This window comes from Rhinolophus sinicus, linkage group LG16 (assembly GCF_036562045.2).
Source record: "Rhinolophus sinicus isolate RSC01 linkage group LG16, ASM3656204v1, whole genome shotgun sequence".
NCBI classification, from domain to species: Eukaryota; Metazoa; Chordata; class Mammalia; order Chiroptera; family Rhinolophidae; genus Rhinolophus; species Rhinolophus sinicus.
In genome coordinates, this window is record NC_133765.1 from 37,435,476 (window position 1) to 37,462,926 (window position 27,451).

Genomic DNA, 27,451 nt, shown 5'->3' on the forward strand with positions numbered 1-27,451 from the left:
CATTGTTATTAAAACACGCATTGATTTTTATTTGCAGGGTATCGATCGAGGTTAGTGGGCAGGAAAGTTGCACGAATCATTGATTTCTTGTCCGACACAATATGGCACATTTCTATAAAACAAAGTATTGAACCTGTCTAGCGTTATAATGAGTGTTTCATTTTTAATCAAATACTTGTAACTAGTTATATTTTCCCCATCAGGTATATTTTACAACTTTTTTTTTTTTTGTATTTTAAACTTTTTTTCTATATCGTATAATATTCAAACTTATCTTAGAGTCAAGTTTTTGGCTTATAATATTATAATATAATGAGTATTTGGTAATTATATTAGAAATACCAAAATTAAATAAGGGGTATTGAAAATTTGTGGAAATTTGTGGAAAAGGACCAGCTGCTGGGCTGCGACGCCTGCCTCCCTCACAGCGGCATCAGCTCCCACACCTGCGACGTTTTCCTGCACTCTCCTCCCTGCCCCCACCCTCCGTCCCTCACCCTGAGCAGCAGGACTTCCCGTTGGATCACTGGTTCTTTCACTTATTGGGTCAGCAGGTATTGCTGTCTGCCTGCGGGGTGCCAGGTATCCCTGGTGCGGGGAGGCAGAGCACAGCCCTGTTCCAGATGGCACCGAGCTGACATTCCCAGGGCAAAGCAGGTGCTAATCATGCTTGCCAAATGTGTGGCTCTAACGTCCCACAAAAGTCATCCTGAGGATTGCATCTGAGCATTTATCTGTAAACGCTGTTTTGGGGTAAAATGCACGGTCTTTATAGCACTGGCTCCATGCCCTGCTCAGCAGCTTTCCTCTGCTCTTCGGGTTTTCTTCTTTTTCTGAAAGTTTGAGGTTGTTCGCTGGCCATGTGGGGTGCTCTGATGTCTTGCAGAAGACATGGTAATAGTGGTGTTAGTACCAGTAGAAAATAGTAATAGAAAATACCTATCGGGTGTTAAATTAATGAGGGAGCAGGAACTCTGGCAAGCAGGGTGTTGTTTAATTCTTTGATTCTTAAGTTTCTCATCGTTGCAGACGCCCACGAAGGAAGGTTTCTACACCACCCTTGCAATTTCTGTTTAGTTGCTTTTCTTCCTTTTTATCCTCATTTCTCAGAATAAAGTTGATTCCGTCAGAATATTTGTATTTCTTGTCGATGTACAGGGAGCGTGGAGAGCGTGTCCTACGTGATGCCAGCCAACTGGTCCCTGTTGGCTGAGCCTGACTCTGCACCACCGGGTGGGGCCCTGGTGGCGAGTGGGCTCAGATGCAGTGTGATGTGATCCTCTCCTCCTCGCGAGCCTCATGGTACCCAGGGGAAGCTTTCCTTATGTCTCCCTTCAGTAGAGGACATGCGATGGTGTCTGCAATTGGTGACGGCTTTGTAGGAGGGCACGGAGGCGGAGGGAAGGACAGGCAAGGCAGAGGCACTTGCAGAAGGGCACCCCGTCCTTCCCGGTCACACTGTTGGGCGGGAATCGTCCATGAAGCCTCAACAATGATTCCTGCGGTGTTTGCCTCATAGTGATTTTCTATTTCCCCTACTCCTTCTACATGTGTTAACTGGAATTCTACTATAGGGAGGAGTTGTCTGTTTGACCTCACTGACTTATTAAGTTATTTATTTATATCAATATGGACTCAAGGGCATTAGTTTTACTTTGCTCTATGGGTTACTCATCACTTTCATTGTTAGTTTGGATGCTCCAGTTGTCCCAGCCACGGCCGTTGGAGATGCGTTGAGTTGACTCCTGAGTCCTTTTGCCATGCCCTCGCCGTTTTATTTTTGTTTTGTTTTGTTTTTGAGCACGTTCTTACTTGCTGGCACTGTAAGGGGTTCCTGGTTCGTCCCATGTGAATTTGGCCCGACGTCTGGAAACAGCCATTTCAGTACATTCAGATGTCAGCGCTCGTTATCCGTGTCCCTTCAGTAGGTCTTGAATGCATCAGCATAGTCTCCCTTTGGCGAAGCCGGTGGACTGAGCAGCCGGCCCTGGGACGGTCAGAGGACACATTGAGGTCCTTGCTTCCCTCTTGCATCTGACTTTTGGCTTTAACCTTGGTTCTCTGACCTTGTGTAGAAGGAACACACAAGAAAAATAGGAAGTTCTAGCTCCATTTATTTATTTCTTGCATACACAACTTTTTTTTTTTTTTTTTTTTTTTTTTTTTTTTATGTCAGCAGAGATGAAAGCCAATGGCTGATGACCACGAGTAATAAAGAGTCATTACACTTTCAATTGGCTCTCACAGTTTGGTCTGAAGTGCTGCTTTGCAGTTCTGTTAATTGAATTCTGCCCTAATTGTTTCCATTTTTATTTTTGTTCATTTTACTAGATTTGCAGTCGCTTTCACAGAGTCAATGAAGGAAATGGCACGCCTGCAGTGGGTATGTATTTATCTTGTCTTGTTATTTTGGTTGTGCTGGTGAAGGCAGGTTTATGGGAACCGACCATCTCCCATCGACACTGCCTGTTGTAGCCACAGTAGCGTATGATGTTTCCCGTCTATTGATGTTTTTTATTTGTATAGCTCCTCTTAAAACTGCACTGATTTTTTTATGTGGTTATTGAATAGCGAAAATAGCCCAATAGCCAAATCTTAATGTTTTGTCTGTTTTCATACGCTCAGATTGGGTGACTCACAGGCTGTGCTATAAAGGTTGCAGCACCTCGTCCACACGCAGAGCAATCTCTCAGGTGGCAGATGAAGTTTCCCAGTTACACTGTTTATTTGAAGAGCTTTAGAGAATCAGCGACTTTGTAACTGTACAAGTTCACCCCCTTATGACTGGGGGAGGGGCAGGTGAAATGAGCTGCTGGGAGTCTGAGTTCTCAGTGGGCAGCTATGTAAAGGCACGATAGAGCTTAGTGCCTGCGAAACCAAGGAAAGGCCACGCCGAAGGTCACTTCCTCTGGTGGACCGCAGGCATGAGCGTTTCCTCTCTGGTGGGGAGCCCGTGGTGGGCCTGTGTCACCAGCACGCTGGTCCCCGGGCTCTGCAACTCACCCTCTGTGGGAGCCACTCCTGTGCGTGATGTCCCAGGCGCTGCACGTTCGTCAGAGAATTTCAGTCTGTAAAATCTGGCACTTGGTGACTGACTGCTGCAGTGGGTCAGGGACAAACACTGTCCTTTGTGGGACTGGTGGTCCCTTCCCCAAAGCTCAGGAAACCCCATGCATGTGATGGTGACGTCTCCCTGGGACAGCGGCCCTCGCCCTTCCCACCAGCGCTTCCCAGGCAGAGCAGGGAGGCTGCATCTCTTTGTGCAGTGTAATGGGTGGTGAGCCTCAGAATCAAAAAGGACTGTCTCCTGGCATCTCGTGTTACGCTGTCCCCTTTGCCAGCCCCTCATCTAAACCAGGGGTTCTCAGTGTGGGGGCCTGAGGGCTTTACAGGCCTCTACAGCGTCAAGCCTGTTTTTATCCTAACACTGACGTATTTTGCCCTTTTCTGCCATTGGAAAGGTGATGATGGAGCAGCCAGCCGATGCCCTAGAGTCACTGACCACTTCTTGCCACCCACTTGTAGTTTCAAAAAAATAATCACTTAAGAATCTCCGGGTAAAGCAACAGAAATTATTTATTTCGTGAAATATTAGCCTTAGAATACAGTTTTAAAATGTTCTGTGGCGAAACAGGAGAAGCATGAAGGTCTTTTGCTGTGATCCCAATGGAACGTGCTGGTCCTTGAGAAGAGGCCCCTGGGTGACAGTCTGAGTTGCAAACTGAACTCGCCACTTTTGGACACGAGTTTTCTTATCTGAAAGGGTGACTGACAGATAAGCCGTGGTTATTCAGACTTGGGCGTTTGGTAGCCAGCTCCTTCACAATGAATGGAGCCAGTCACGTCAAGAAAAACAGCTGGCAGTATTCGTTGCCAGTGGTAACATGTGAATTGTTGAGCCAGAATTCGCGTTGCAGAAAAGGCTGACAGCTTCCCCATAGAGACTTTCCTGATAAGATCGGAGTCATGTTAACAAACGTGATTTTTCTGGGATGTTGTATAATGAAACGTTTCAACATTTGGAAGATTGATGTCACTCATGGAAACAGTAGTTTCAAATGACACGGCATTAATACATGGCATTACAGAACCGTGCGTAGGTACAGGTTCATTGAAGGTGGAAGAGACACCAGTGGACCTTCAGGTAAGAGTGTGAGGTGGTTCCAGGTCCCGACTGCAACTCACCTTTAAGAAATTACCGTTCGTTGAGTTTGGGTGTAGAACCCAAGACTATTACCTGTCAGTGACCTGAGACAGCTATTAAAATGCCCCTCCCCTTCCCACCACCCATCAGTGAGACTCAGATTTTCTTCACGTACCACAGTCAGGATGACACATGGAAAACGGGTGGGATGGAACAGCAAACAGGAGAACGCAGAGGTCTCCTGTTACGCCAGACGGGAAGGAAAGCTTTTACCTGGCGAAGCACGTTCCTTCTCCATGAATTCCCTGCCCTTTTCCCCAGCTTCTGTCTTGCTCATCACCTGTCCATCAATCTTGTGACCCTCCCAAGTCAGTGCAGGTGTTCACTTACTGTACCACTTACTTTTTGCTGCAAATCACACGAAATGTGGTACATACTCATTACACACACACACGCACATACATGCACATGCACATACATGCACACACTTTATTTTTCTGGAATATTTTAAACCATCACAGCTGTCATGCCATTTCACCTGTAAATAATATACCATTTTACCTATGAATGCACCTTGATAAAGAATGTTTTTTAACGTACGCACCATGGTGTGGGTAGTTTTTAGTGGGAAGACGACAGCATGTAAGGAAGAAATGAAGAGGGGCTCGCATGTGTTAACACAATTTATGATTTTTGATCAATACATTTTGGAGGGACTTGAGTGAAGGCATTTGGATGGGGGAAGGGAGAGGAACGGGATCTCTGAGTTCCAGACAAACGGAATTAGAGACCAGTTGGCCTGGGGGTAAGTATCCAGAATGCAGCTTCCAGTGGTGGCTGCCCCCAGACGAGGGCACAGTGGGAGACAGAGGTCTGGGGTCACCCATGTCAAGGGGAAACTGAAGCATGGAAAGGATTATCCTTAGATGAGTTTAACTTTCCAATATAATAAGAAAATGCTACTAACAGCAGGTGGATTACACTTGGGGCGGGCTGGGCAGCCATACTGTTGTCTTGTGCTGTCAGAAGGATCGTCTTCCATCTCAGAACTAAGCTGACCATTCATTTGGCGGTCACTTGAGTGGCCAGCCACTCCACATCTACTCCAACCCTGGGTTAGCCGTCTTTGTTTGCAGAAAGATACTCTTCCAAGTACAATAACCAGGCATCTGAGAAAATAGCGAGACGGCAGCAAAACTTGTTTGATCTTGGGTGATGCTGTCAGAGGCACTATAATGAAAGCTAATAAAAGTAAGGATGAATTTGTTTTTATCATTTAAGTGGTGGGGGTTAGTTATTAAATTCTAAGGTGAACTGTTTTTTAATAGGTTTTTGTATTTTTATTTAGTGTGGGTGATTTTTCAATGCAGTTCAGTTCAATACTTTGATTTGATTAGTCTTGCAAATAAAAACTGTGTAAATAATACAAAGGTTCATCATGCAGCCATATTCATATAATTATCTTAGGTGGATTTTGTAGAGGGACTAGTTTCATTTGCGTATCCTGAACGGTGACACAGTGTTTGAGTAATTAAGTTTTATCCTTCATTATTAAACCACCAGCTTTTGTTTCCAGTGTGAGATGTTTGCTCTTTTAGTGAGCAGCATGGTTCAGATTGTAGATTAGTTGATCCTACCTAATTATTACCAAAGCAGAATCAAATGCCAATCATCTCAGATGAGAATGAATTACGGCATTTGCTTCTTATTGCTTTTGTGACTTCAAAAGAGGGAATATACATTATATAGTTTATGTGGGTATGCATGTAGCTTTGAGCATAAACTCTGGTCTAAAACTTGTGTTTCTCAAGCTTAATTTAAATGAGGACACACGTAAACACAGGCACACTCTCGATGCCAGGGCTGTTCACAGCCGTACAACGCAACCCACGAAGGTGAGCCATGAATGTAATTTTAAATTTTCTGGTAGTTGCATTAAAAAAAGTAAGTGGAAAGAAGTAAAATTAGTTTTAATAGTATATTTTATTTAACCCACTGCCTGGAGTTAGCCAAACTGCAAAGTTTGTGTCCCCAGGAGCCCTCACTTCTGGCACCAACTGTGAGTTCCCCTGAAGTTTGCTAGTTTGCTTGGAGGACTCACAGAACTGAGCATTACACTACGCTCATGGTTATGATTTATTACTGGGAACGGGTGCAGACAGAAATCAGCCATCTAAGGAGACACATAGGGCCAAGCTTTCAGTGCCTTCTCCCCCAGGGAGTTAAGGCATCTTATGCTCTGAGGTTATTGACCTGAGACCATGTGCACAAAGTACTATCCCCCAGGTAAGCTCACCCACGTTTGTTGCCCAGAGTTTTTCCGGGCTTCATTAGGTAGGCTGGACTGATTGGTTAATTCATTGCCCACATGGTTGAATGCAGTCTCCATCAACTGATACGGCTGGACCCGAAGTTCACACCCTAAATCACGTTTGGTCTTTCTGGCATGGCAGCCCTCACCTAACACTATTGGTTATGGCTGGTCCCACCCCACACAAAGACATGCCTCTCAGGTATCACATAGATTATTTCCCAGAATCCACAGCCAAAGGCCAGCCCTCTCCTGGGCCAAGGATGCCTTCTTTGTATCCACAATCTCATTATTTCAACATGTAAGCAGTATACAAACGACTAATGAGGTATTTTGCATTCTTTTGTACTCAGTCTTCGAAATCCAATCGCTGTTCAGACCAGGTCCCTTTCAGGGTCTCAGTACCCTCTGGAGGCTGGTGGCTGCCGTGTTGGATAGCACGTGCCTACAAGTGGCGAGTGCCCTGTTTCAAGGCTGCTAAAACACAGACTCGTGCAGTCCCGGGTCATGGGAGACATAGTAACAAAAATGTGCCAAGGGAGGGTTTATTTTGCAAGCTGTGGGTGCATTTCAGCCCTCGAGAAAGCTGGGGTGTGCCTTTAAAAACGTTATTTTGGAGGCTGCATTTATCGTCACCAATCTGTCTTTGGCTGACTCTGCACAAATTACTTTGATTAGATTTCAATAAAGATGGTTTTATTTTCTCTCTTTTAATTTGAAATGCCTTTGTTTGGGCTCAGGTCATTATTATTTTTTTTTCAGTGTTGTTTTTATCAGCCGTAATTCAATATCGTGCCTATTTTGTAAACTGCACAACCCCAGAGGGCTCTTCGCCAGGTCCCTTTGCTGTTATTAATATTTATCATGCAAGTGCAGCAGTGCTTGTGCTCTGGGATGGCCTGACCCTGGTTTGTGATAGTGGGAACTCGATTTGGCATTTTTTTAGGAATTGGATTCACTATACATGTCTAACCGATATAGGCTTTGTGGGAATGTAAAAGTAGCCCGTACAGAATTTTGATTTCCTTTTATAGTACGTACTCGATATATGCAGATTGCAAATCTAGGCACTTGTAGGTCTAGTCCAAGTTTAGATTGCTTTCTCTAAATTTGCCAGAAAATGTATGTATTTCACCAAAAAATTAAAAATAAGTGAGATGTACGTCTTAATCGATGGCTCTTCTCTCGGCAGAAGCAATGAGTGTGGTTTAAAAAATCTGCACTGGGGTCAAATTCCACAGGCCTATGGGGTTTTTACTGCGCTATTTGCACGCTTTTTCGGATAGTGCTCTGATAAGAGGGCTTTCTCCAAATTCCAATTATTCATGAACTATTTTTAGAAAGTCTTGAGTTTAAATACTCCTGCTGGATGCAGTTTTCCAATTCACGGCAGCACAACGACGACCCAAACGACACAGCCGTAGCCTTTTCTGAGGTTAGCACGGAGGTGAGCCTCCTGGTGGGGGGGCTTTTCAGCGGTTTGTTTGGCTGGCTTTTAACGTGGCCACTCTGAGTCACTGCCTTCTGGCCTCCTTTACTGTGGCATTTATGAAAGGAAAATGACTTCCTTGGAGCAGTTGTGTTAGGCGACACCCACAGTGTCATTATGTGTTCAGTGGACGCGTATGCTCATCAGAATTCTTTTGGAAATTGAAACACAGACAGCAAGACAGATTTCGTTGGCGGTCACCTGCACGGGTCATGGCACAGGTGAGCTAAAAAGTTAGTGCTGGCCTGACGTGTGCGAGCTGCTTAGCGACTAACGGCTGCGTGTCTAGTGAACTTCTGATGACTACCCCTTCCTCTCGCATGGCCCACTGCTGCGTATCTATTTCCGAAAGTCACGGTGGCGGTCCCAGCAGCGACAGACCACGTCTTTGATTACAGTTTCTAACACGATGGAACCTGAAAAGTATTCCTGTTGTGGGTTCCATCTTTCGACTCTCTAGCTTATAGGTTGGCCCTCCCCACAAATGGTCAGCAGGAGAAACCCTGGGGACTGGTCACATCCCAGGAAGCTCGTCATTTTTAGTAACTTCTATATTTCTATTAAGACTGGCTCTCCTCAGAGACGTCACGACGGGACTGCAAGTGTTCTTTGCACCCCCCCCCCCCATGAGATCCCTGGGAACTGAAATGTTTTAAAATAACTCAAAGGATGGAAACCTTGTCAGTGTCAGAGCCTAGAAGTCAAGTTTACCTTTTACCTGACCCGGGGCTCGCACATTGGTTCTAATTTTTCAAGTCTCGAAGGCAGAGAAAGGTAGGGGAGGTCTTTGAATAACCAGCGGTAATTCCGAGTTGTTCACTCCACAGATGTAACTTCCCGGGTGCTGTCCCATTGGCATCCCTGTTTCTTAAGCCACCGGACCCGAGGAGGTGCCAGGCTGTCACCCTGTGATTATGCCCAGGGTCACGGACTGTTTTGGGCTTGTTTCTGAGGCCTGCCCCACTGACACCCACAGGACTGGACCCCAGATTTCCTCCTTGTCTTATTCATGCGTGTTTTCTTTTCTTGAAAAATCTTTGTCTAGTTCAGTTGTGGGAGCTCAGTGACAAGGCCATGCCACTTCTTTTTCTTTTCTTTAAGACCACTATTTTCTTTCCTTGCTTAGAAACAGATTTCTAAAGGAAGAGAGTAGAGGGAGAAAAGAGGAGACCTGTGTCCCTGAAAGTGCCCAGTTTCTATTTACGTGTTTTGTGACGTAGCTGTATTTTGAGAGCTTTCCGTGTCAATGCACAATTTCTTTTAAGCCACTTGTAACTATTTTAAAAGTACTTTGAATGAAGCCGTCCCCCACATTGTCATTTCAAAGTAAAAAGTTCGTGTTTTTTGCCATCTGTGGAGTATGAAATTGCATAGATTTCCAAAACTAATATTTGTTGTGGTTTTCACTTGCAGAAAGTTTAGCTTTAGGAGGCTGTATTAATCATAGAGCAGGCATTTTTGTTGTTGCTGACTGGCTGTTATTCCGTGATGAGACAGCATCGATCAGCATTCAGGGCTGTTACAAAGTCACGTCCTGTGTATTTCCAGGTATCCGTCCAACAAGGCCCTGGCTTTTTTAATCTAGTGATGGGTCAAATTAAGTAATGGTTTCTCACGGACATTCAAAATGGAGACTCCTCCCTTCCCACCCACTACAGACACACACACACACACACACACACACGGTCCGTCGTCTTTTCCATTTTATGCATCGATGAGCTAATCTTGCAAAACGATATTTGACTTTTATGTTATTTCAAGGCAAGTGAAACAACAGTAAATATTGAGCAAAGAAAGCTAATTTGTATTTAGAACATTTTAATATAGAAAATGTTTTTCAAAATCAATATAAACCAATTTCCTTTTGCCAGATTTCTTTTATTACGATGATTAAAAATAACCCGGGTCCAGAGTCCTTTTATAGTGTAACTCTTATTTTATTGATTTGCTCAGAAAGAAACTTAAAATGTCATTTATGAGACATTTTAAAAGTCTGTAGAGGACTTGATACTTTTCGGGTTTGCAGTAGATTTTAGAGAAATAATGCTCGGGGACATGTAAAGGCCAGCAGTCAAATCCTGACGTTTCTGGTACAGTCAATTAATTCTGCTTATAGAGTTAAGATACTACTTTAGTTAATTTTTGTTTGCGTAAAAGAAATCTTCTTGAAAGAAGCATTCTGGATTCCTGTAGCTCTAATTACAGAGCATATTTCTAATGAAAATAGTGGCTAAACCCTAATAAGACTAAAACCCTACTTTGCCTTACCGTCATGAGTCGAATTTGCGTAGGGTTAGATTGAATCTGTTGTCGAACACATGTGTTAACATCCAAGTTAACAGGCCACACTGGTCTCTTTTTGGCTCTGTGTCACCGTCCTTCTTATAGGCAGTTTCCAGGCCAGGGCTTCCGGCTCAGGGCTGGTTAGGGGAGAGGCGCCCTTAGCCTCCAGTATCTCCCAATAAAATGTTCTCCAGCTTTCCAGGGAAATTATAAACAGAAGGCATGTTTTAGGGGCTCTGAACTTCAATTTCCAGTTTCCAGTGGTGACATATACAACGCAAGGCCAAGTCGAGACCCTGTCTGTGTACCGATTCCCAGTCGGCCGCCCTGAGCTGGCGGGTGCTGCCTCTCCCAGAACCTTCCATCAACCCGGCGAGGGCAGGGCCACTGCCTCGTCTCCCCTTTGATTGCCTCTCCCTTGGCAGGACAGCTTCCCCTTTGGCTTGTTTCCCAAAACATGGAACTGATTTGAGGATGAAGGTGGAGGTGCTTAGCGGACCACACACAACACCACGGGCTCCCGTCACTGAGGGGACCTCAGGGCGCCCTTCCACACATTCGGGGGGACAGCACTGAGGTTTGCTCCTGGGACCACCACTCACTGGCTAGTTTGACATTCCATGCACAGATCGGCTATTTCAGCCACGTGACACATAGGTGCATCTCTTTTGGACTTCTTCACCCAAGTGACTCTGTCCTTTGATTACCTATGAGGAATAGCCATCGGTATCTTGACTCGTTGACCCTGCAGCCACTGAAATGTGGCTTCTCAGTGTACTCCTGGTACATCTGCCTGGTCTCTAAACTTGATTTTAAAAACGTTTATGCCACTGTGTCGAAATGAACTCGAGACATGGATTCTTTTTCTCTCTAGTACTTTTGTGACGTTCCACCAGAAAACACCAGCAGGAATAGTAAGTTTCTATCTTGGTACAAATATCTAGATCACCTATGTGAGTGCCACACATTCCCTTGATGTCAGAGAGGCATTCGGGGACGTCCTTACAGGGTCCTTGAGACCAGTCCACTCACCTGCCTGGAAGCGTCCGCCCCTGGTGCCTGCTTTCTTGTTTCCCCACATGGTGGGCGCTCTTACCCATCGCCATCGCCTCCTCCTTCTCCTTCCCCAGAGTTGTGGGCGCATACTCTTTCCTTTCAAGGATGTGTTTCCCCAACCATGTCCCCAAATGCCTACCCGCAGCTTCAGCACACGATATGCACCAGAGGGGCTGTGTCACTGGCATGTTCTCGTCTGAGCTTCAATAACTTTGTACTAACATAGTAACTGTAAGACTCTAAAATTGTATGATGCCTAATATAAGGGCCTTCTTTCTCTGGGCTTCTCACCTTATAATGCTGTACTTTTAATGGGCTAATCCCCATTAAAAGCAGAGGTTAACTCTTTGCTCCTATAAAGTAATTAGCCTGTGAGCGGCTCTATAGCGGATGCTTTGTGATGTTTTCCAAGATGATTATTTTACGGCCTTTATTTTATTTCTAAAAAGCAGTTGTAACAATCTATCAAATTTACTTTTTTTCCCCTTTCTCCCCTCTTTTTTAAAGCCGCATGCTAAGGGTAAGATCTATGTCCAGAGCCAAGGTAAGAATTTTAAAATATATTTGAAAAAGAAATTGAGTCCTTATCTTTTAGAGACACGTACTGAAATGTTTGTGGATGAAATAACGCGAGATTTACTTAAATTAGTTCATAGAATGGATACCCGTTTATTATTTTCTAACGTTAAGATAGAAGATAAACAGAACATTATAAAAGAATAATTTAAAATGCAGATCACTTAATGTTTCAACCGGTAAAGTACAATGCACTCGGTCAGTGGGATGTTTAGAAAAGGAAAACGATGGGCTTCCCTGTTTAGGTTGAGTTGAACTGGGGGGCATGGAACACTTCTGCGCTGTCCACCCCTTCCTGCCTCAGCCGGGCCTGGCCGGTGGTGGCCTCGACATCCTCTCCCGAAACCCTCGGGATCTACACACAGCCAGTAAATGACTGTACTGCCCGATGGGAATCGTGGATTGAGCAGCTCCTAGGAAGAACACGTAACTGATGCCAGACTGAGGTTAGACCAGGTTGGGGCCAAGGTCAGCGTTCAGGCCCCGTGAGGCGCTTTCCGTGGTGCTGACCAGCAGGGGCACGGCCTCCCTCAGGCCCACCTTGCCCACAGCGCATGACACTGTCATCAGTGCTCGGGTGGTTCCACTGACGCCTGCAGCAGCAGAGTCGCTTACCAAACAAACCCTTTCTCGGAGCCCGCTTCTTAAAAACGATGTGCTGGCTCTGTGAGTGTGAAAGGTGCGTGCGTGTGTCAGGGCAGGAGGTGGCTGGCACCTCCCTGCTCCTCGGCCGTGGCCTGATGCCCAACCCAGGGAAAGGCTCGCCAGGCAGCAGAACCACGGCTTGGAAGCAGCACGTGGGTGTGAACGCTGCTCCTGCTGCCTACAAGCGTTCTGAATACGGCGTAAGCTCTCGGAACCTCAGTTTCCAGCCGGATGCACTGAAAGTGTCAACCTGCTCAGCGGGGTTTAGGACTTCCAGGGTCGTGTGGGACACCCCCTCCCAGAGGTGCTCAGGGCAGGCTGGGGGGGGGCACTCAGACATTAGACGTGCAATGTGGAGGTGGTTGGATGACTTCATTTACATTTCACGAAATTTCAAAGTTTTTTCTGCTACCAAGACAATCTGTTAAATGTTGTCACTGAATTTTCTGTATCTTAAAATGTTCAGATTTTCAGAGAATTTAAAACACATCTGTCTGAGGAAATGACACAGACAGCAGGCAATCATACATGACTTGGAGAGGGATGAGATTAGGAACTTGACATAAAGACATCCTTTCTACCTGGGGCTAGTAGAGGTTAGGTGCTAATGTTTTAGGAACCTCTTACTTACATGCATTTCTAAGGAACTCAGACTAACAATGACCTAGAGGCAGCCTGGCCCACACATGGCTGGTGGGGTTGAAGGTGGTGGTTTTGCCCATTGGGAACCCGTGGGCTCGCTTTAAACCTCAGGTGTGGAGGTATTAACGGGCATTCGTGAAGCACTCAGAACGCCAAGTGGCTTTATGAGGCCCACGTGTGACCGTCGCTTAAATGCAACACGGAATAGCTGGTTCTGCGTCAGCAGTGTGTACTCCCTTCTCTTTTCTTTGACCCAGGAATCGCCACAGCACCAAACACCGCCTTTAATTGGGACGCCTTTCTTCAGCGTGCAGGTGAGAGAGAGAGTCTTCTGGTGGGGTTTTGTTTGACGTGTACCTTGTCAGCCAGTGTCAGAAGTTCCTGACGTGCTCGTGGTTGTGGAAAAGAGCTGTCGGGTCAAAGACATTCCCTGGTTTAGGAGAACAGGATAGCAGGAGTCGGCGTCTCTGCTCTTGGAGGCGCCGTCGGGGTCTGATCCTGAAAGGAAACGCCAGCTGCAGGGCAGGAGGGAGAGGGTGCTGCTCAGAGGACATGCCACCGCGACGTTCAGTGTCCCTCCGTGTGACATTTGGTCTTTTAAGGATGCCACCCTCCTGTGTTCGTTTCATGCTACTTTATTTGTTACACGCGTAATCAATGACCATTGTAGAAGGGAAAATGGAAAGCAGATGAAGAAACAAAAATTTAAGCCACTTGAAATCTCAGCACCAAAAGGAACTGCTATTAACATTTCGATGTGATCTTTCTTAACAATGTTACATATATAATGATTTTTATGTATTTATCTATAACATTGTTATTATAGCTATAGTATATCTATGACACTTTTGTCTTTCAACATTATAAATATATTTATAACGTAACATTATAAATATTTTTAATATATCAAATTACAGAATTATAATTATTTTATATTTAATATATACCTATATTTATTTTTAAGGATTTTATTTTTGATGCTATTACAAATGTTTTTAAATTTTATTTTTGAGTTGTTTGTTGCTAATATATAGAAAGACACTGGGGTTTTCCACGTTGACACCATATTCTGCAGTATTTTGTAAATTTATCTACTAGTTCTAATTACCTCGTGACTTTTCATTCCTTCATCGTATTACTGTGGCTTCTGTAGACTTATTTGGCCAGTCCTTGTTGGACGGTCAGAGTTTTTGCAGCTTCGTGCTACGCAGTGGTTTAGCTGCTGGGACTTCAGCCGTCACGCGTCTGCCCAGCTGTTGCCTGAGGAGCCAGTTCTCAAAACAGAACCGCTGGGCTGAGCCGGCCCCTAATCAGCTTTCACACGTCGCACATGAGCAGATGCTGTGACGGTACCACTTTCCCTGCATGTAATGCGGCTTGGAGGGTCTTGCTACTGCGTTTCTGTGCGTGTTACCATTTAAGCATAGTCACGATGTTTAAACAAAAAGATGTTTTTTGTACAGCATGTTTCAGGAGAGAGAGTTTCGCTGTCCACACGTGAGGCTCCTAAGTGTGTGCCCTTTGGGGTTATAAATGCCTGACAGGCTGACCAGCCTAGTAATTCTGCTCAAGGTGCTAGGGCAGCTAAAACTGGCCCACAAATGCAAATGGAAGCCTACGCATGTACTTGTTTTAGCCTGAACTGTTTCTCCCGAGAGACGACAAGGCATGAGGACTCCCGGGGGGGAGATGAAATTGCAGGTCCGGCCATGAACTTCAAGGAAGAGATGGAGCATGGGCTTGATGTCCCGCCCTCAGCAAACATGAGGACACTGCCACAAGCTGGCTTCTGCTCCAAAAACTTCAAACAAAACCTCTGCTGCACACTGTATGTCAGCGTTAGACTCCCTTGAAAAGAAAACCAAATGTCCCCGCATTTCATTAGAAATAATTTCTGAGTGTGTCCGTCAGTCTCAGTGACAAGAGCCGAGCTGTTCTCAGCATCACAGACGAGCCCACGCTTTGCTGTCTGGCTGCTTTATCTTGTCGGGTCATGTGTGCCATCGCTCAGAGCCAATGGGCCCATCTTTCATTGCCTGCTGTGAGGTGATTCCATCTTCTATCCATCGTAGGACCCAGTTGCTGTGTAACTAAGATTCATAATTTCCAAAAGCAGAAGGATTTCTTATTGAGTTCTGTTGTCTCATTGGTCTTATTATTGAGTGATTCACGAAACAGCTGAGAGATTTAAAAATGCTCCTTAGAAAACGTTTTCCCCAGAGACCTACTTGGCCACACGTTAATCGTAATGGGTGCAATTAGAAGGTGTGAACGTATGCAGAATAGATGGGTCACAGGGGAGCGTGGGTTGTGACTGGGCTAGAGAATGGCTTAAGGGGAAGATGTGCTAGGCTCAGTCGGGTCTCTGGGTTTTATGATCCGGCATCTGTTCTCATTTGCGTGGCCGTCCGTCTCTGCTGTCTGCCAGACTGCAGAGATGGGCCGCCACTGTCACCCACCCTCTATCTTACCCTGGCTTCTGGCGCGCTCAGAACTTGTGGTTGTGATGTGTCACTCCACTTTGAGCCTCAGGCGGTGACAGCAGAAGATACAGTGAATATGATACAGACGCTGCGTGATCAAACACCCTCTGAATTCTTAGGAACTGTTAACTGTGAAATCAAGGGGAGGGGGCTGCACAGGGTCGCTCTGAACACTCCATGTAAGTTGGCAGGTAGCTGATCCGTCACCAAGGTTTACAGCTCGCTTCTGACATATCTGCTGTCAAGTTGATGATGCATTCTCCCTTGCAGTATGTCACACGCCCGAGCTAACAGACGGCTGTCTCCTGAGTTTATAGCATTACACGGTTTTTATGCTAACCAGATTCCACGTTCCAACAGAGCAGCGAGGAACACATAAAGAACAGAGTAGGTGAGATGCCCTAAGTGGCACTGCTGTCATTGCTCATGTGATATTTACAATAGCTGCTCTGATCAGAAGGTGTGGCGGGCACCTGGCCTGAGTCACCTGGTCTGTGAGGCTGTCTGAGCTTTTCTGCATACACCTTCAATGTGGCAATGGTTCAGTGATCTTCTAAATGCCAATGACCAAGACATTTAAAGTATCGATTCATTGCAGGCCATCAAATCCCCAAACTATGAAAGCTTAAGTCTGACCTGGCCACACCTCCCTGTTTGTTTTCCATTTTATTTTATTTCTATTTCTAGTGTTTATTTTTCTCTCTCTTTCTAAACTCGATTTGTTTTTCTATATGGAGACTCTACTATGCCTAACTCAGAGGGTAGTATACTTCTTCCTAGGAAAACTCACTGGTTTTTCATCTGAAAAATTAATGTTACTAGATCCCTTTATGCTCTCACAGACCCCAAATCCGATCTTTCAGCTAAAATTCACGTAAGTCTACTACACTCATCTGAAGTTCTTGAATTCTTTTCTCCTTATAATAACACATACAGAAAATAAACAGAGCTGCTAGAATAGAAAAAAGGGGACAGAAAGTGCCTTAACGTGGACTGGGTTTCTGTTCAGGAGGCAGCTGATGAGTCACTTACAGGATGAGGAAGTGCGTTTTGGGACCGATATGGTGCCAGACCATGAAAATGACACATTTTATTTGGAAGATAAAAATACCCTTCTCCAGGAAGTGGGAATGTCAGAACGATACATAAATGTATGTGTTTGCAAGCGATGTGTTCAAACTTTCATTCATGTGGATAATCTGGATATTAGTGGAAAAGCAAAGATAAGAAAAGTTAAGTTTGGGGTTAATACGAGGAAACAAAGTCCACCAAAAAAAAAATTAGGGTGGTACCTGCTTCACCTCCAGACCTGCACAGGGCAGTCTATTTTCCTTCTGTTTTTAAAATCTAAGGCTGAACACACTGCATTTCCCTAAAGCTGGGCAGGGCCGTAGCGAGCCTGAAGTTAATCCGAGTTACCGTAAGTCACAGCCTGAACACTCTGAAGATCAGTGTTGTGAATTATCATTTTCTCTCTCCAGGCTGACGTTCCTCGGGGTGCTGGGGTGCAGGTGGGTGAGGGCCGCTTTTTTCCAGCTTTACCTGATCGAAAGGCCACCGGGCCTTCTGAACCGGCGGTTCTGAGTAACAAGGATGTGATGTGTCAAAGCAGGATAAAGGTTGACGATAGCTAGGTTTCCGACATCTATACTGGTCGCATAGCAAAAATAAAGAACTAAATGTGTCTCTGTGCCCAAGCGTCACATGGGTTTTAAAAGTGTTTTCTTTGCATGCCTTCTCAGGACGCGATCCTTGCTTGTTAGTTTTGTTCTTGAATTTACTTTTTCTCCACTCAGTAATAGCGAGTCTCCACTGTCCCCCTCTTTTTGGGACTTGCATGGTTCTTGTCCTGCCACCTTCCTTCTTTTCCTTCTTATATAGTTGAATAGCTGTAAGTGATGTTGTGTCCTTCTCTGTGTAACACGTCTGGAGACACTTTACATCAACTTCTCCCATTACTGGGTTTTTTATTTTCTTTTTCAATATATAAAGGGTGTGTGTGGTGTGTGTGGTGTGTGTGTGGTGTGTGTGTATGTGGTGTGTGTGGTGTGTGTGTGTGGTGTGTGTGTGTATGTGGTGTGTGTGTGTGTGTGTGTGTGTGTGTGTGTGTGTGTGGTGTGTGTATGTGATGTGTGTGTGTGTGGTGTGTGTGTGTGTGTGGTGTGTGTGGTGTGTGTGTGTGTGTGTGTGTGTGTGTGTGTGTGTGTGTGTGTGTGTGTGTGTGTGTGTGTGGTGTGTGTGTGTGTGTGGTGTGTGGTGTGTGTGTGGTGTGTGGTGTATGTGATGTGTGTGGTGTGTGGTGTGTGTGTGTATAAACACCCATGTGCATTGGGCTAAGGTTTCCTCACTTAAGTGGGTGTCCCCGGGTTTTTCCATGTACAGGTGTTCTAGTTCCTTTGTAAGTAATTTTTGAGAAGACACTTTTAATTTCCATCCTCACCAAACTTTCCCTCACTGGTTTCAGCATCCTTTGATGGTTCTTGCCCGGCAACTTAGATTTTGACTGTTTTTCACACCTCATCCTTGAAGGTATTCTTCCACTTTGGTCATTAAAGAGAATTGCTGTCCCCTGACCTGGATTCAAATGCTTGACCTCAACTTCCTCTGACCTCAGCTCCTTTGATCTCAAGTTCAACTTCTGCACATAAGCTTCTGGCTTCAACTTTGGGTCAAACAATACTCAAAAAAGTTTGTATTTCTAAGATTAGTTTCAGGATACTCAGAATACTGGGGAAATATAAAAAAATAAACTCATATATCTCAATGAAATTGCTCACAGGTAATTCAGAGGCTGTGATAATTTTTTAAGGCTTTTCTAAGAAGGACTTCTGAATCTTAACATTTCAGTAAAGATTTTCTCTAGAGCTGGTTGTGCATTATTATTATTATTATTATTATTTAGCTTTTGTGATTGGATCAAAGTGGTGTCAATCATATTCCTATTCAAGACTTCCAAAAGGAAAATGTTTGCATTAAGCAATGGAGGAATGAAATGGAATGAATGAATGAAAACCTTTTACTTGCAAGATTTTTATGTTCATTTACATAAGTTTGCAAATGATGCAGTTTTAGGTCAGCTTGTGTTAATTGCATTTCCAATTTCTATTGACTCAGCGGATCTATTTTTGCATAACAAGCCCCCTCTTCATTTGGTGGCTTAAAACCACCACCATGTAGTTTCTCATGATTTCGCAGCAGTTGGGCCCAGGTCAATTCTCACTCCACCTGAGCGTGCCTGGGCTCACTCCTACGTCTGAGCTCAGCTGAGATGGACCGACCTTGAGGAGTCAGTCCCTCAATGACGGGATGTAAGGGATGTGACGGGTTAGGGAGTGGGAGCAGCTCTGGGGGCTCAGAGCCCTGTGGCTCCCGGGCTGGCTGATGCGGTTGCCACATCATCGGGCTGAGACCTCGCCACTGAAAACACCTTCTGTTGCAGACATCCAGCAAAGCGCTGATAATTTACATGTGTTTCTCCTGATCTGTGGGCTCAGACAAGTCAAAGACCCGCTGTACTTGGTGGACGCCTTCGCAGGTATGTTTGGCAGTCAGCCAGCTTGCGGGTTCCCGTGGGCGCCTGTCTCACCCTGTTCTCATTTGGGCTTTGAGCTGTATCTTCTTCTCTGCACATTTGCAGACCCGTTTCTAGGTTACACTGAAAGCAACCAGAAAAACAATAGTTCTGAGTCGTAATTTCTGCTGCTTTCTACTTTCCTTTGCCCTCGGCTTCTGAGGAAATCATAAAAAATAGCCGATAATTATAAGGCTAAAATAATTTGATCTGGAAATGTTTCCCACACGTCAGAGTGTACCATGTGTGTGGATTTGTGTCGCTAAGTCGATCTGCATGTGCTCCAGTATATTACTGAGCTTTGGTGGCGTGGCAGTGCTGGTATCTAATACATTAGGTGTCTGGATAATACGTAATGTTCTAGAAAAATATTTTGCCTAAAAGCAAAAAATGCCAAAGATTTACATTTTAAATAAATGTAATTCAAATTGACTAGTGTGAAAGAAAAATGGTCTGAAGTAATATATATTGTAGTGTAATAATTATGTTTTCAGCTGTGACTTATCACCATTTTAAAAGTTTTTTTCTTTTTTCTCCCCGAGAATGGCATCGAGAAGAGCCCAACGTTTACATGGTGATTGTAGGTCCTGAAGTAAGTGCCATGACAGCATTGACCTATTTCTGTTGTCTTCCTTATGCTTTTTATATATTTTCTAAAATTAGTTTACGTTACTCTTCAAACCAAATTATTTTGTTCCTTGTAAGTAACTAATGTCTGCCTTTTAAAAAATGAAAACCAGAGCAGGTTAAATGTTACGAGGCTTTATACCTCTTTGCGCTTAGTTCATTGCTACAGAGGAGAACGAGTGAGTCCTACGGAAACTCAGAGGAGCCGTAGAAAGGGAAAGCTGGTCTGAACCGCGCAGAAGGCAGGCCTCATGCGTGAGCCGCTTTGTCTCGGAAGCTCCCCTAAACTGCTCGGCAAACAGCAGTTTCTTCACCAGGGCCCCCATTCTGTAACTGACTTGCGCTGGGATGGAAAATAAGCGTCTGTCAGCAGGAGAGACACTCCACGTGGCGTGGGGAGGGGTCCATACCTGACCCCTGGGGACCCGAGACCCGTGGAAGGGCTTGGACGTCCTGCCGCTCATTCCACGGGGCTCCAAGATTTCCTCTTGCCCCTTAGCGCGTGCTCTGTTCCCCACTCAGGTCTGAGAGCTCAGGGCTGGGAGAATCTGTGGCGACACCGGTCATCTCATGAACGTGAACTTTGATTTACTCCAAGCAGTTTGGACAAAACACACGTAGTGTTTCCATGCAGTGAGACGGAACACGGCAGCGACACCTCCCTTTCTCCGTGGGGTCTCTGTTCCGGGGTTGCACAGCGCACCCCATGAACAACTTCTGTCTCTTCCTTTTGCACGTTAGCCAAGCAGGCAGAGCTGTGTGTGCTTGTTGAATTCCTGTGTGACTGCACTGTGTCACTTCACATAACAGTGAGTGGCCTTCTACAGAACTCAGTCTCATGTGTTCTGTAATTCTGCCTTATGCAGGTTTTCTAGTTCCCTGGGACCCACAGAGCATGCAATGCAGGGCCCACACTTTTCTCAGTATTCTAAAGGACCTTTGGAAATAGTACGTTTACCGAGAAAGAGGCCACCTAACCTAACCAACGTATCATGGGCTAGAGAATCTGTGTGGCCACATAGGCTGTCAAGGAGAATGAAGCAGGCCTCAATCTACGTCATTTGGTTTAACACACTCACTCATACACACACGTACACCTGCACACACACACCTGCACACACACACCTGCACACACACACACACACACACACACTCAGTGCCAGGCTTTTGGTGATAACAAGATAATTCCTTGTGCACTAATTAGTGTTAAGTCCCCTAGTGGCAAAGTTATTATTATGACTATTTTAATTCTCTTTCCGTCCCTCTGTTTGAAGAGCATGGCTGAAAGAAAAGTTTCAGGTTGATGCTAAGATTTTTGCTAACCAGGAGAGAAGGCCCCAAGCTCAGAGCCCTGGGCTGGCAATAACGGGGGTAGAAAGAACTGAGTTAACCTGGCTTTCTTTGTCACTGTCTGCATTTTCATGGTTGCATTCTATCTATGGCACGTGACACTGGCTTTCCAATTACGCACATTTCCTTTAAAAATAAACTGAGTTGACTGCACGAAAAGTACCAAATAAGCTGAGGGACAGATGGCACGCAGCTATGACACACTGTGAAAGTGGGCGCAAATAGCTGAAGTTTGGGCAACGGCTCTCGGGCTGCTGGTTTGCTTGGGTGGAGCTGGGACTGCAAGTGATGAGAGGACACAGCCAGGAAAGGGGGCCCTGGTGTGGGAGCCCCAACCTGCTGTGATGGTCGCCATCTGAGGGTCCCGAGACCTTCAGTTCACTGCCGTGAATGACTGATTCTAAAGCACTTCTTCCAGAGGCGTCCACTGCTCACCATGGAAGCCCCTGCAGGGAATGGGGAAATGCATCCCCGGGTGGCACATGTGCCCCCTAGCAGACCACTGATAAGCATGTGGCACTGTGCCACCCTCACACTTAGCCGCGCTTTCTTAGGGTCTGGTCACTTTGTCCGTTCGCGGGAGAGACCAAGGCTTCCAGATCCGGATAAGCTGCAGTAAGTCACACAGCCGTCTCCTCAGCCTCCCACAGGCCCCACCTTTTACTGTCGTCACCTTGGGGATTAGGATGCCAGCACATGAACTTGGGGGAGGGCGCAGACATTCAGGCCACAGCAATTTCCCACCTTGTAAAAGGTCTTCATCAAATCTAAGGGGTAAACAAAAGCCACCCCCCAAAAAACTTGATGTCGTTTCAGCAGAGTAATTTGTTTCTAAATTTCTGAAGGCAGCATTGAATCCAGTGAGCCACAGACCCCTTCCAATAGCATGTGCGCCTCGTTTCCCTCTGCCCCACAGAAGATTTAAAACTGACACACGTAGTCACACGTTTCAGAGCCGCCCAAGACTCAGGCAGGCTGCTGCCTTTCAGTCACGTGTGTGTGTCTGCTTCTCAGCCACAAGGAGCGGCACGCTGGTGAGTGTGCACAACCGTTCTCTGGGGATGGGGGAGAGAAGCCCTGTTTTCTAAAAGCCCTATTTGCCTATTTCCATGGCGTTAAGAAGTTTTACCAGGATCAGGTTCAAGTTGTCAGGCAGATGTCACTGACCAGAGTTGAGAAGGGAAGTGGGTGTGCACAGCTGGCTCTCGTGAGCTGACAGAACCAAGTCAGCACACTGGGCACAGCGACACACGTGCACACACACACACACACACACACACACACACACACATACACACACGGAGACACGCTTTACCAAACAACTCTATTTACCTTCATGCTATGCTGTGCTATTCTAGTCCATGTCATTTTAGAAAAGCTTGTTTTTAACCCCCAAATTGATTTCATGATTAGCTCCATAATCTGAAGTTTGGAAAACACTGACTTGGCCCTGCTGGACGCTGTGTGTGTCCCCTGAACGTGTCCCCCTGTAAGGCCAGTGCATTGGCTATTTCCTCAGCGAAACTCTCTCCCCAGATCTTGTGGCTCAGACGTGACCTTGTTGGGTCTGCTTCTCCCGACCACTCAGTTTAACCAGCTGCCCCATCATCATGATCAGATTTCCAAACGTCTTATCAGTTTTCAGAGTCAAGGATTCAATTCACCATCATCTTTGAATACAGAGCTAGCAGGAGACGAAAACGATTTTACATTTGAATTTGAACCTGTGCTACAACGTTACAGGTTAATATGCTGGTAATCTGGAAATGGATTTGAGAAGTGGGTCAGAGGTCAAATCTTGGGACATTAAAATCCGTATTTTAATGGCGATCTCATCTAACAGATAAAATGCCCCAAGTACTACAATTATTTGTGACATCTGATGTGAGCACACTCTACTTTGGTGCCTGTCTCTCTTTGTTAACTGCACAGCTCAATGACTGAATCAACTCTTTAGGTAAATTACACACTTCTGGAGCGCTGCAGCTTTTCCAGGTCAGGTGCGGCCCCTCTTAGCGCAAAATTGCATCGACTTGGTTAGTTAACACGTCTTGACAAAGAGCAGTCTACTATTAGTGGGTAATTGTGGTGCTCACAGCAGTTATTTCCTTGTGTCCATCTCCCCACGGAGAGACCCCTCTGAGGAGGGAGCTGCCCAGCTCAGTCAGTGCCCCATGGCTGCAAGCATCAGCCCAACTTCAGCAAAAGATGTTTATCAGAAGACTGCAAGAGCTACTAAGAGAGTTGCTGGGGAGGGTGAAGGCCAGGCTCGCACTGCGGCAGGAACCAAGAAACCCCAGAGGCCAGAAGTCTTAGCCGGGAACACTTTACTCCAGGCAGCACATCTCTCTGTCTCTGGATCCTTCTGTTCAAGGTCCATGGTCCAGGTACCTGATTCCACGTTCAGCAGACCATACCCAGTGGGGAGAGGAGAGGAAGCACCCCTAAAGGAAGCAGGGCTCTGGTGGAAGAGGTGAAAGTGATGCTGAGTGGTCCGAGAAAGCACAGATGCCCACAGCGTACGTGGATCACCTGTTTGTTTCCATCAACGACCAAACGAAAGAGCTGGAGACTGTCATTGGTCCGTTGTGGGAGTATGATGGCCACTGTTTGTCCCTCGCATGCATTCGGTGCTTTGTCCCCATTCTTAGTGGTGGAAGGTGCGCTCAGACGGCACAGCTGTGGTAAGACTGTCACCGCTTCCTTCGTCCTCTTGTGGATGCCCGATGGGGCTGGCAGGCTTGGGTATCTATGTACTTCCTGTCCGTTGACACAAGCAAAATGTCCATTGTCATATATGTATATACCCATCGTGTGTGTGTACAATTTTACTTCCTTTTTTATTTCTTCCCAAACTTACTGAGTGCCCCTGTGCTGGAGGCACGTGGGTGTGTCCCAGTGACGGGCACAGACCTGGCGCCAACTGCCGTGGGGCATGTAGTCGGTCAGGAAGACAGGTGGGAACGAGTGAACACAGGCTGCAGGTGTGCTGTCCGCAAACGGCAGTCGGGGCTGGGCGCCAAGCACCCTCGCAGCTGCACCTGCCCCCTCGCGGGGCCCTGCCCGGAGGCAGCTCCCACTCTTTCTGTGGGCGGCCATCACTCCACCTTCTAACTGGCCTTTACTGCTCTCCCAACCACTTATAAAATAGTGATGTCCCTAGGTGGCTGAAAAGTCCTCGGTGCTGTGTATGTCTTATTTTTGTAGATGCTGTACATCTATTTGTTTGGGGGGCCGTTCTCAGTGAGAACCTTTGAGAAACTTGGCGTTTAGTTGCATAATTTGCAGGGTCATGTAGTGCTGCTACCTGCTGGCAAGTCAGTTAACATGTTTGGATGCAAATGGCGTAATTTGTATCTGCCATGGGTGTCAAGGATAGGATCTCTCCTGCTGGTGTTTCCTCTCTGTGTGGACATGCTGGGATTCGGTACTGGCTGCGGGATGGCTGGAGTCTGGCGTTGATCTTCTAGAAGCTTCTTTGATGGCTCAGTTCAGCCGTGTCAGCAAGTGTGTGGTCCCCGCTCGCAGGAGGGCTTTGGTGGCTGCATTTTTCTGGGGCTCTTTGATAAGGAGTGTGAGTGACTGTTTGGTTTGAGCAAGACTGCTTTATGACTTTCCTCCATGACTTCCTGTATTGAAGATTATTCTCCTTAAGCCTGGGAGTTGAAACGATGTGTTATGCTGGAAAATAAAGAAGCTTAGAGGAAATGAGAATTTTTCTCTGTTGCTTGCAATGCTTTGGCTTTTTAAAGTTTCATCAGATGTGCTCTCATTAAATAAAAATGTCCATCCTCCCTTGTCTTTGTTTTGTTCTGCTTGGCTTCTCTGAGCGACTTGGAAATGGACTGACGTGGAAGGCGAATCAGAAAGGTTGGGTGCAGTCTTCAGTTAAATTTCAGTTTGTGTGAGGTTTTGTAGTGTCCTTGTAAAATTTGATTGTTTTCTCCTTGATGAATTGCTTTTGCCCAAATAGTTAATCATGAGAGCAGAAGCATGCTAACAAAATTAGAAACGAGGAATTGCTGACTGAAAATGACCACAAGTAAAATGCAGACTCGAACATGAATACATGGAGCCCAAAAGCGGCTTCCGTTGGCCTGTTCACTCCGTCATGATACGACGTTAGGGTTAGGGTGGAATGCGGATGCTTTGAGCAAAACGAATCAGACAGTGGAAATGGGAGGCAGGGTCAAGTGGAAATCATTCATTCAGCAAATATGACTGAGCTCAGAAACGTGTACAGGCCCTGGACGTGGCCTTGGGCAGGGAATGGAGACGGTGCGAGGAGATGAACTGGGGACAACAAAGGGCACCTGTGCTGTCAGGAGGCGGCAGGAAAGCCTGTGGAGATGTTTCTTCTAGTTTCAATGACGGGGCAAGAGACGTGGCAGCTGCCTGTGCTTGGGAGGCGGGACAGTGGGGCCTTCCTGGGGGAGAGCATGGCACCCCTAGGGGATAGGGGGGAAGGAGAAGGTGCAGGCGAGGACAGGGGGTCAGTAAATAGGTGAGCACTGGCTTATGAACCACTGGAGAAAACCCACTAGGCGCTCGGGTCAGTCTCCAGAGGCCGGAACTGGGTTCATGGCCCAGCATCTCTCTTGCTGTGTGACCCTGGCCAAGTTTCCCAGCTCTCTGAGCGTCAGGGTCCCCCTGCCTAAGGTCGGGGCAATTGTAACAGGATTACTGGCAAGAAATGAGGTTAATGCACCTACAGGACTTCACACAGGTTGGCCAAGCGTGAGCGGGAAGAATACAATCGGTACCGGCGGCCACAGACAACCAGTCACATGGTCGGAGTTTTTCTCTGATGATCTTACTAGGAATAGAGCCGGTCTGCAGCCTCCACGTGTCCCGCTGTCCCTCCATATGTTCCTCTGTCCCCCCACGCATCCAGCTGTCCCCCCGTGCATCCCTGTCCCCCGCGCGTCCCTCTGTCCCCCCGCGTGTCCCTGTCCCCGCGCGTCCCTCTGTCCCCCCACGTATCCCTCTGTCCCCCCGCACGTCCCTGTCCCCCGCGCGTCCCTCTGGCCCCCCGCGTGTCCCTCTGGTCCCCAAGCAGCATCTAGCCGGCTGGCTCCATGAGGGAGGGTACATATGGAGGTTGCTACGCTAAGGCTACTACAAGGCCCACGGCCGCCGGCCCACGTTCCTCCCCGCGGCCCAAAGGCACCTATGTAAATGCTCAGAGTGGAAACAGGAGGCAGAGGTCAGGCGCTGGCAGTTTTTCTGTTTTCATTTGTATGTGAACTTTTGCCACAAAAGCGGAGCGTCAGAGCGTTAGTGCGGGTCCGAATGTTTCAGCGATTAAGTCTCCGCAGTCGACTTTCGCAACAGTCAGAAGTAAGCCCGTTCCGTTTTTCTGGGAAATGCCAGCATTTGGGGTTTCTTAACATAAGCAGGGTCCTTACTGACGTCAACTAAATGGAGTTTGCAGCATTTTTTAAATTCCTTTTTAATTTTAATTTTTTCCGTCACAGTTGACATTCAGTACTAGGTCAGTGCCAGGTGTACAGCGTAGTGGTTGGACGTTTATATAACTCACGAGGTGATTCCGCAGTAAGTTTAGGACCCACAGTTATTACAATGTCACTGACCATACTCTGTGCTGTACTTTACTTCCCTGGCTGTTCTGTAGCTGCCGACTTGTGCGTGTTAACCCCTCCCCCTTGCAGCATCTTTGTCACATGCAGACCCTGTCCACTCACCGTACTTCTCTGACCTGTGCTAAGTGCACGTGCCTGTTTTGAATATTGTCTGTCTTCTGTGCTGCTCCTGTAAGTTTGCTGTTAAAATTCATCAAACTTTAACATACTCTTTCTAGGAATAACTTCAGTTTTCCTTACACACCCACATTTGCTGTGTCAGCTTTCAAAGTGACAGCGTGTTGTCAGGGTCACGAATGAACTTAGCATTGCCAGTGTCTTGGGGTACATCTCGGTCACACCAGTGCTGTGAAGGGCTTGGGGTTACACACACAAACCGCACACTGAGATGAAGTTTCTGGAAAACAATGATTTCCATCAGCATGATAAACTACAGGGTGGTTGTCACATTCGTCGTAAGACTGGGTTTGTCATTCCTTCGAGCTACTGGCAAAGCGTGACTGAGAAGAGCAGTCGAATCGTCTTCACTCCCAGCTCATCAGAAGTAACAGGATCACACCTTCCTCCTCAAACGTGTTCACACCCTCCTCTGCCCGCATCTTTGAAGCAATGTTGCAAACTTTGGGTTACACTTGCATACATTTAAGAACACTTTGCCAGTTCTTTTTAAA

General features: G+C 46.3%; 1 protein-coding gene across 3 annotated transcripts in view; it reads left to right on the plus strand.

Annotated features, from left to right (window-relative positions):
• GLT1D1 (glycosyltransferase 1 domain containing 1) overlaps positions 1 to 27,451 on the plus strand; it is a 51,130-nt gene that overhangs the window by 9,346 nt on the left and 14,333 nt on the right. Inside the window, exons 4-8 of one of the 3 annotated variants that reach the window (XM_074321931.1) lie at positions 2,332 to 2,383; positions 11,791 to 11,803; positions 13,404 to 13,460; positions 19,069 to 19,164; positions 19,743 to 19,792. In XM_074321931.1, coding sequence (XP_074178032.1) covers positions 2,332 to 2,383; positions 11,791 to 11,803; positions 13,404 to 13,460; positions 19,069 to 19,164; positions 19,743 to 19,792 — 268 coding nt within the window. Of the gene's footprint in view, positions 1 to 2,331; positions 2,384 to 11,790; positions 11,828 to 13,403; positions 13,461 to 19,068; positions 19,165 to 19,742; positions 19,793 to 27,451 lie in introns of all 3 variants that reach the window. The other 2 variants (XM_074321930.1, XM_074321932.1) reach the window with 2 other exon arrangements.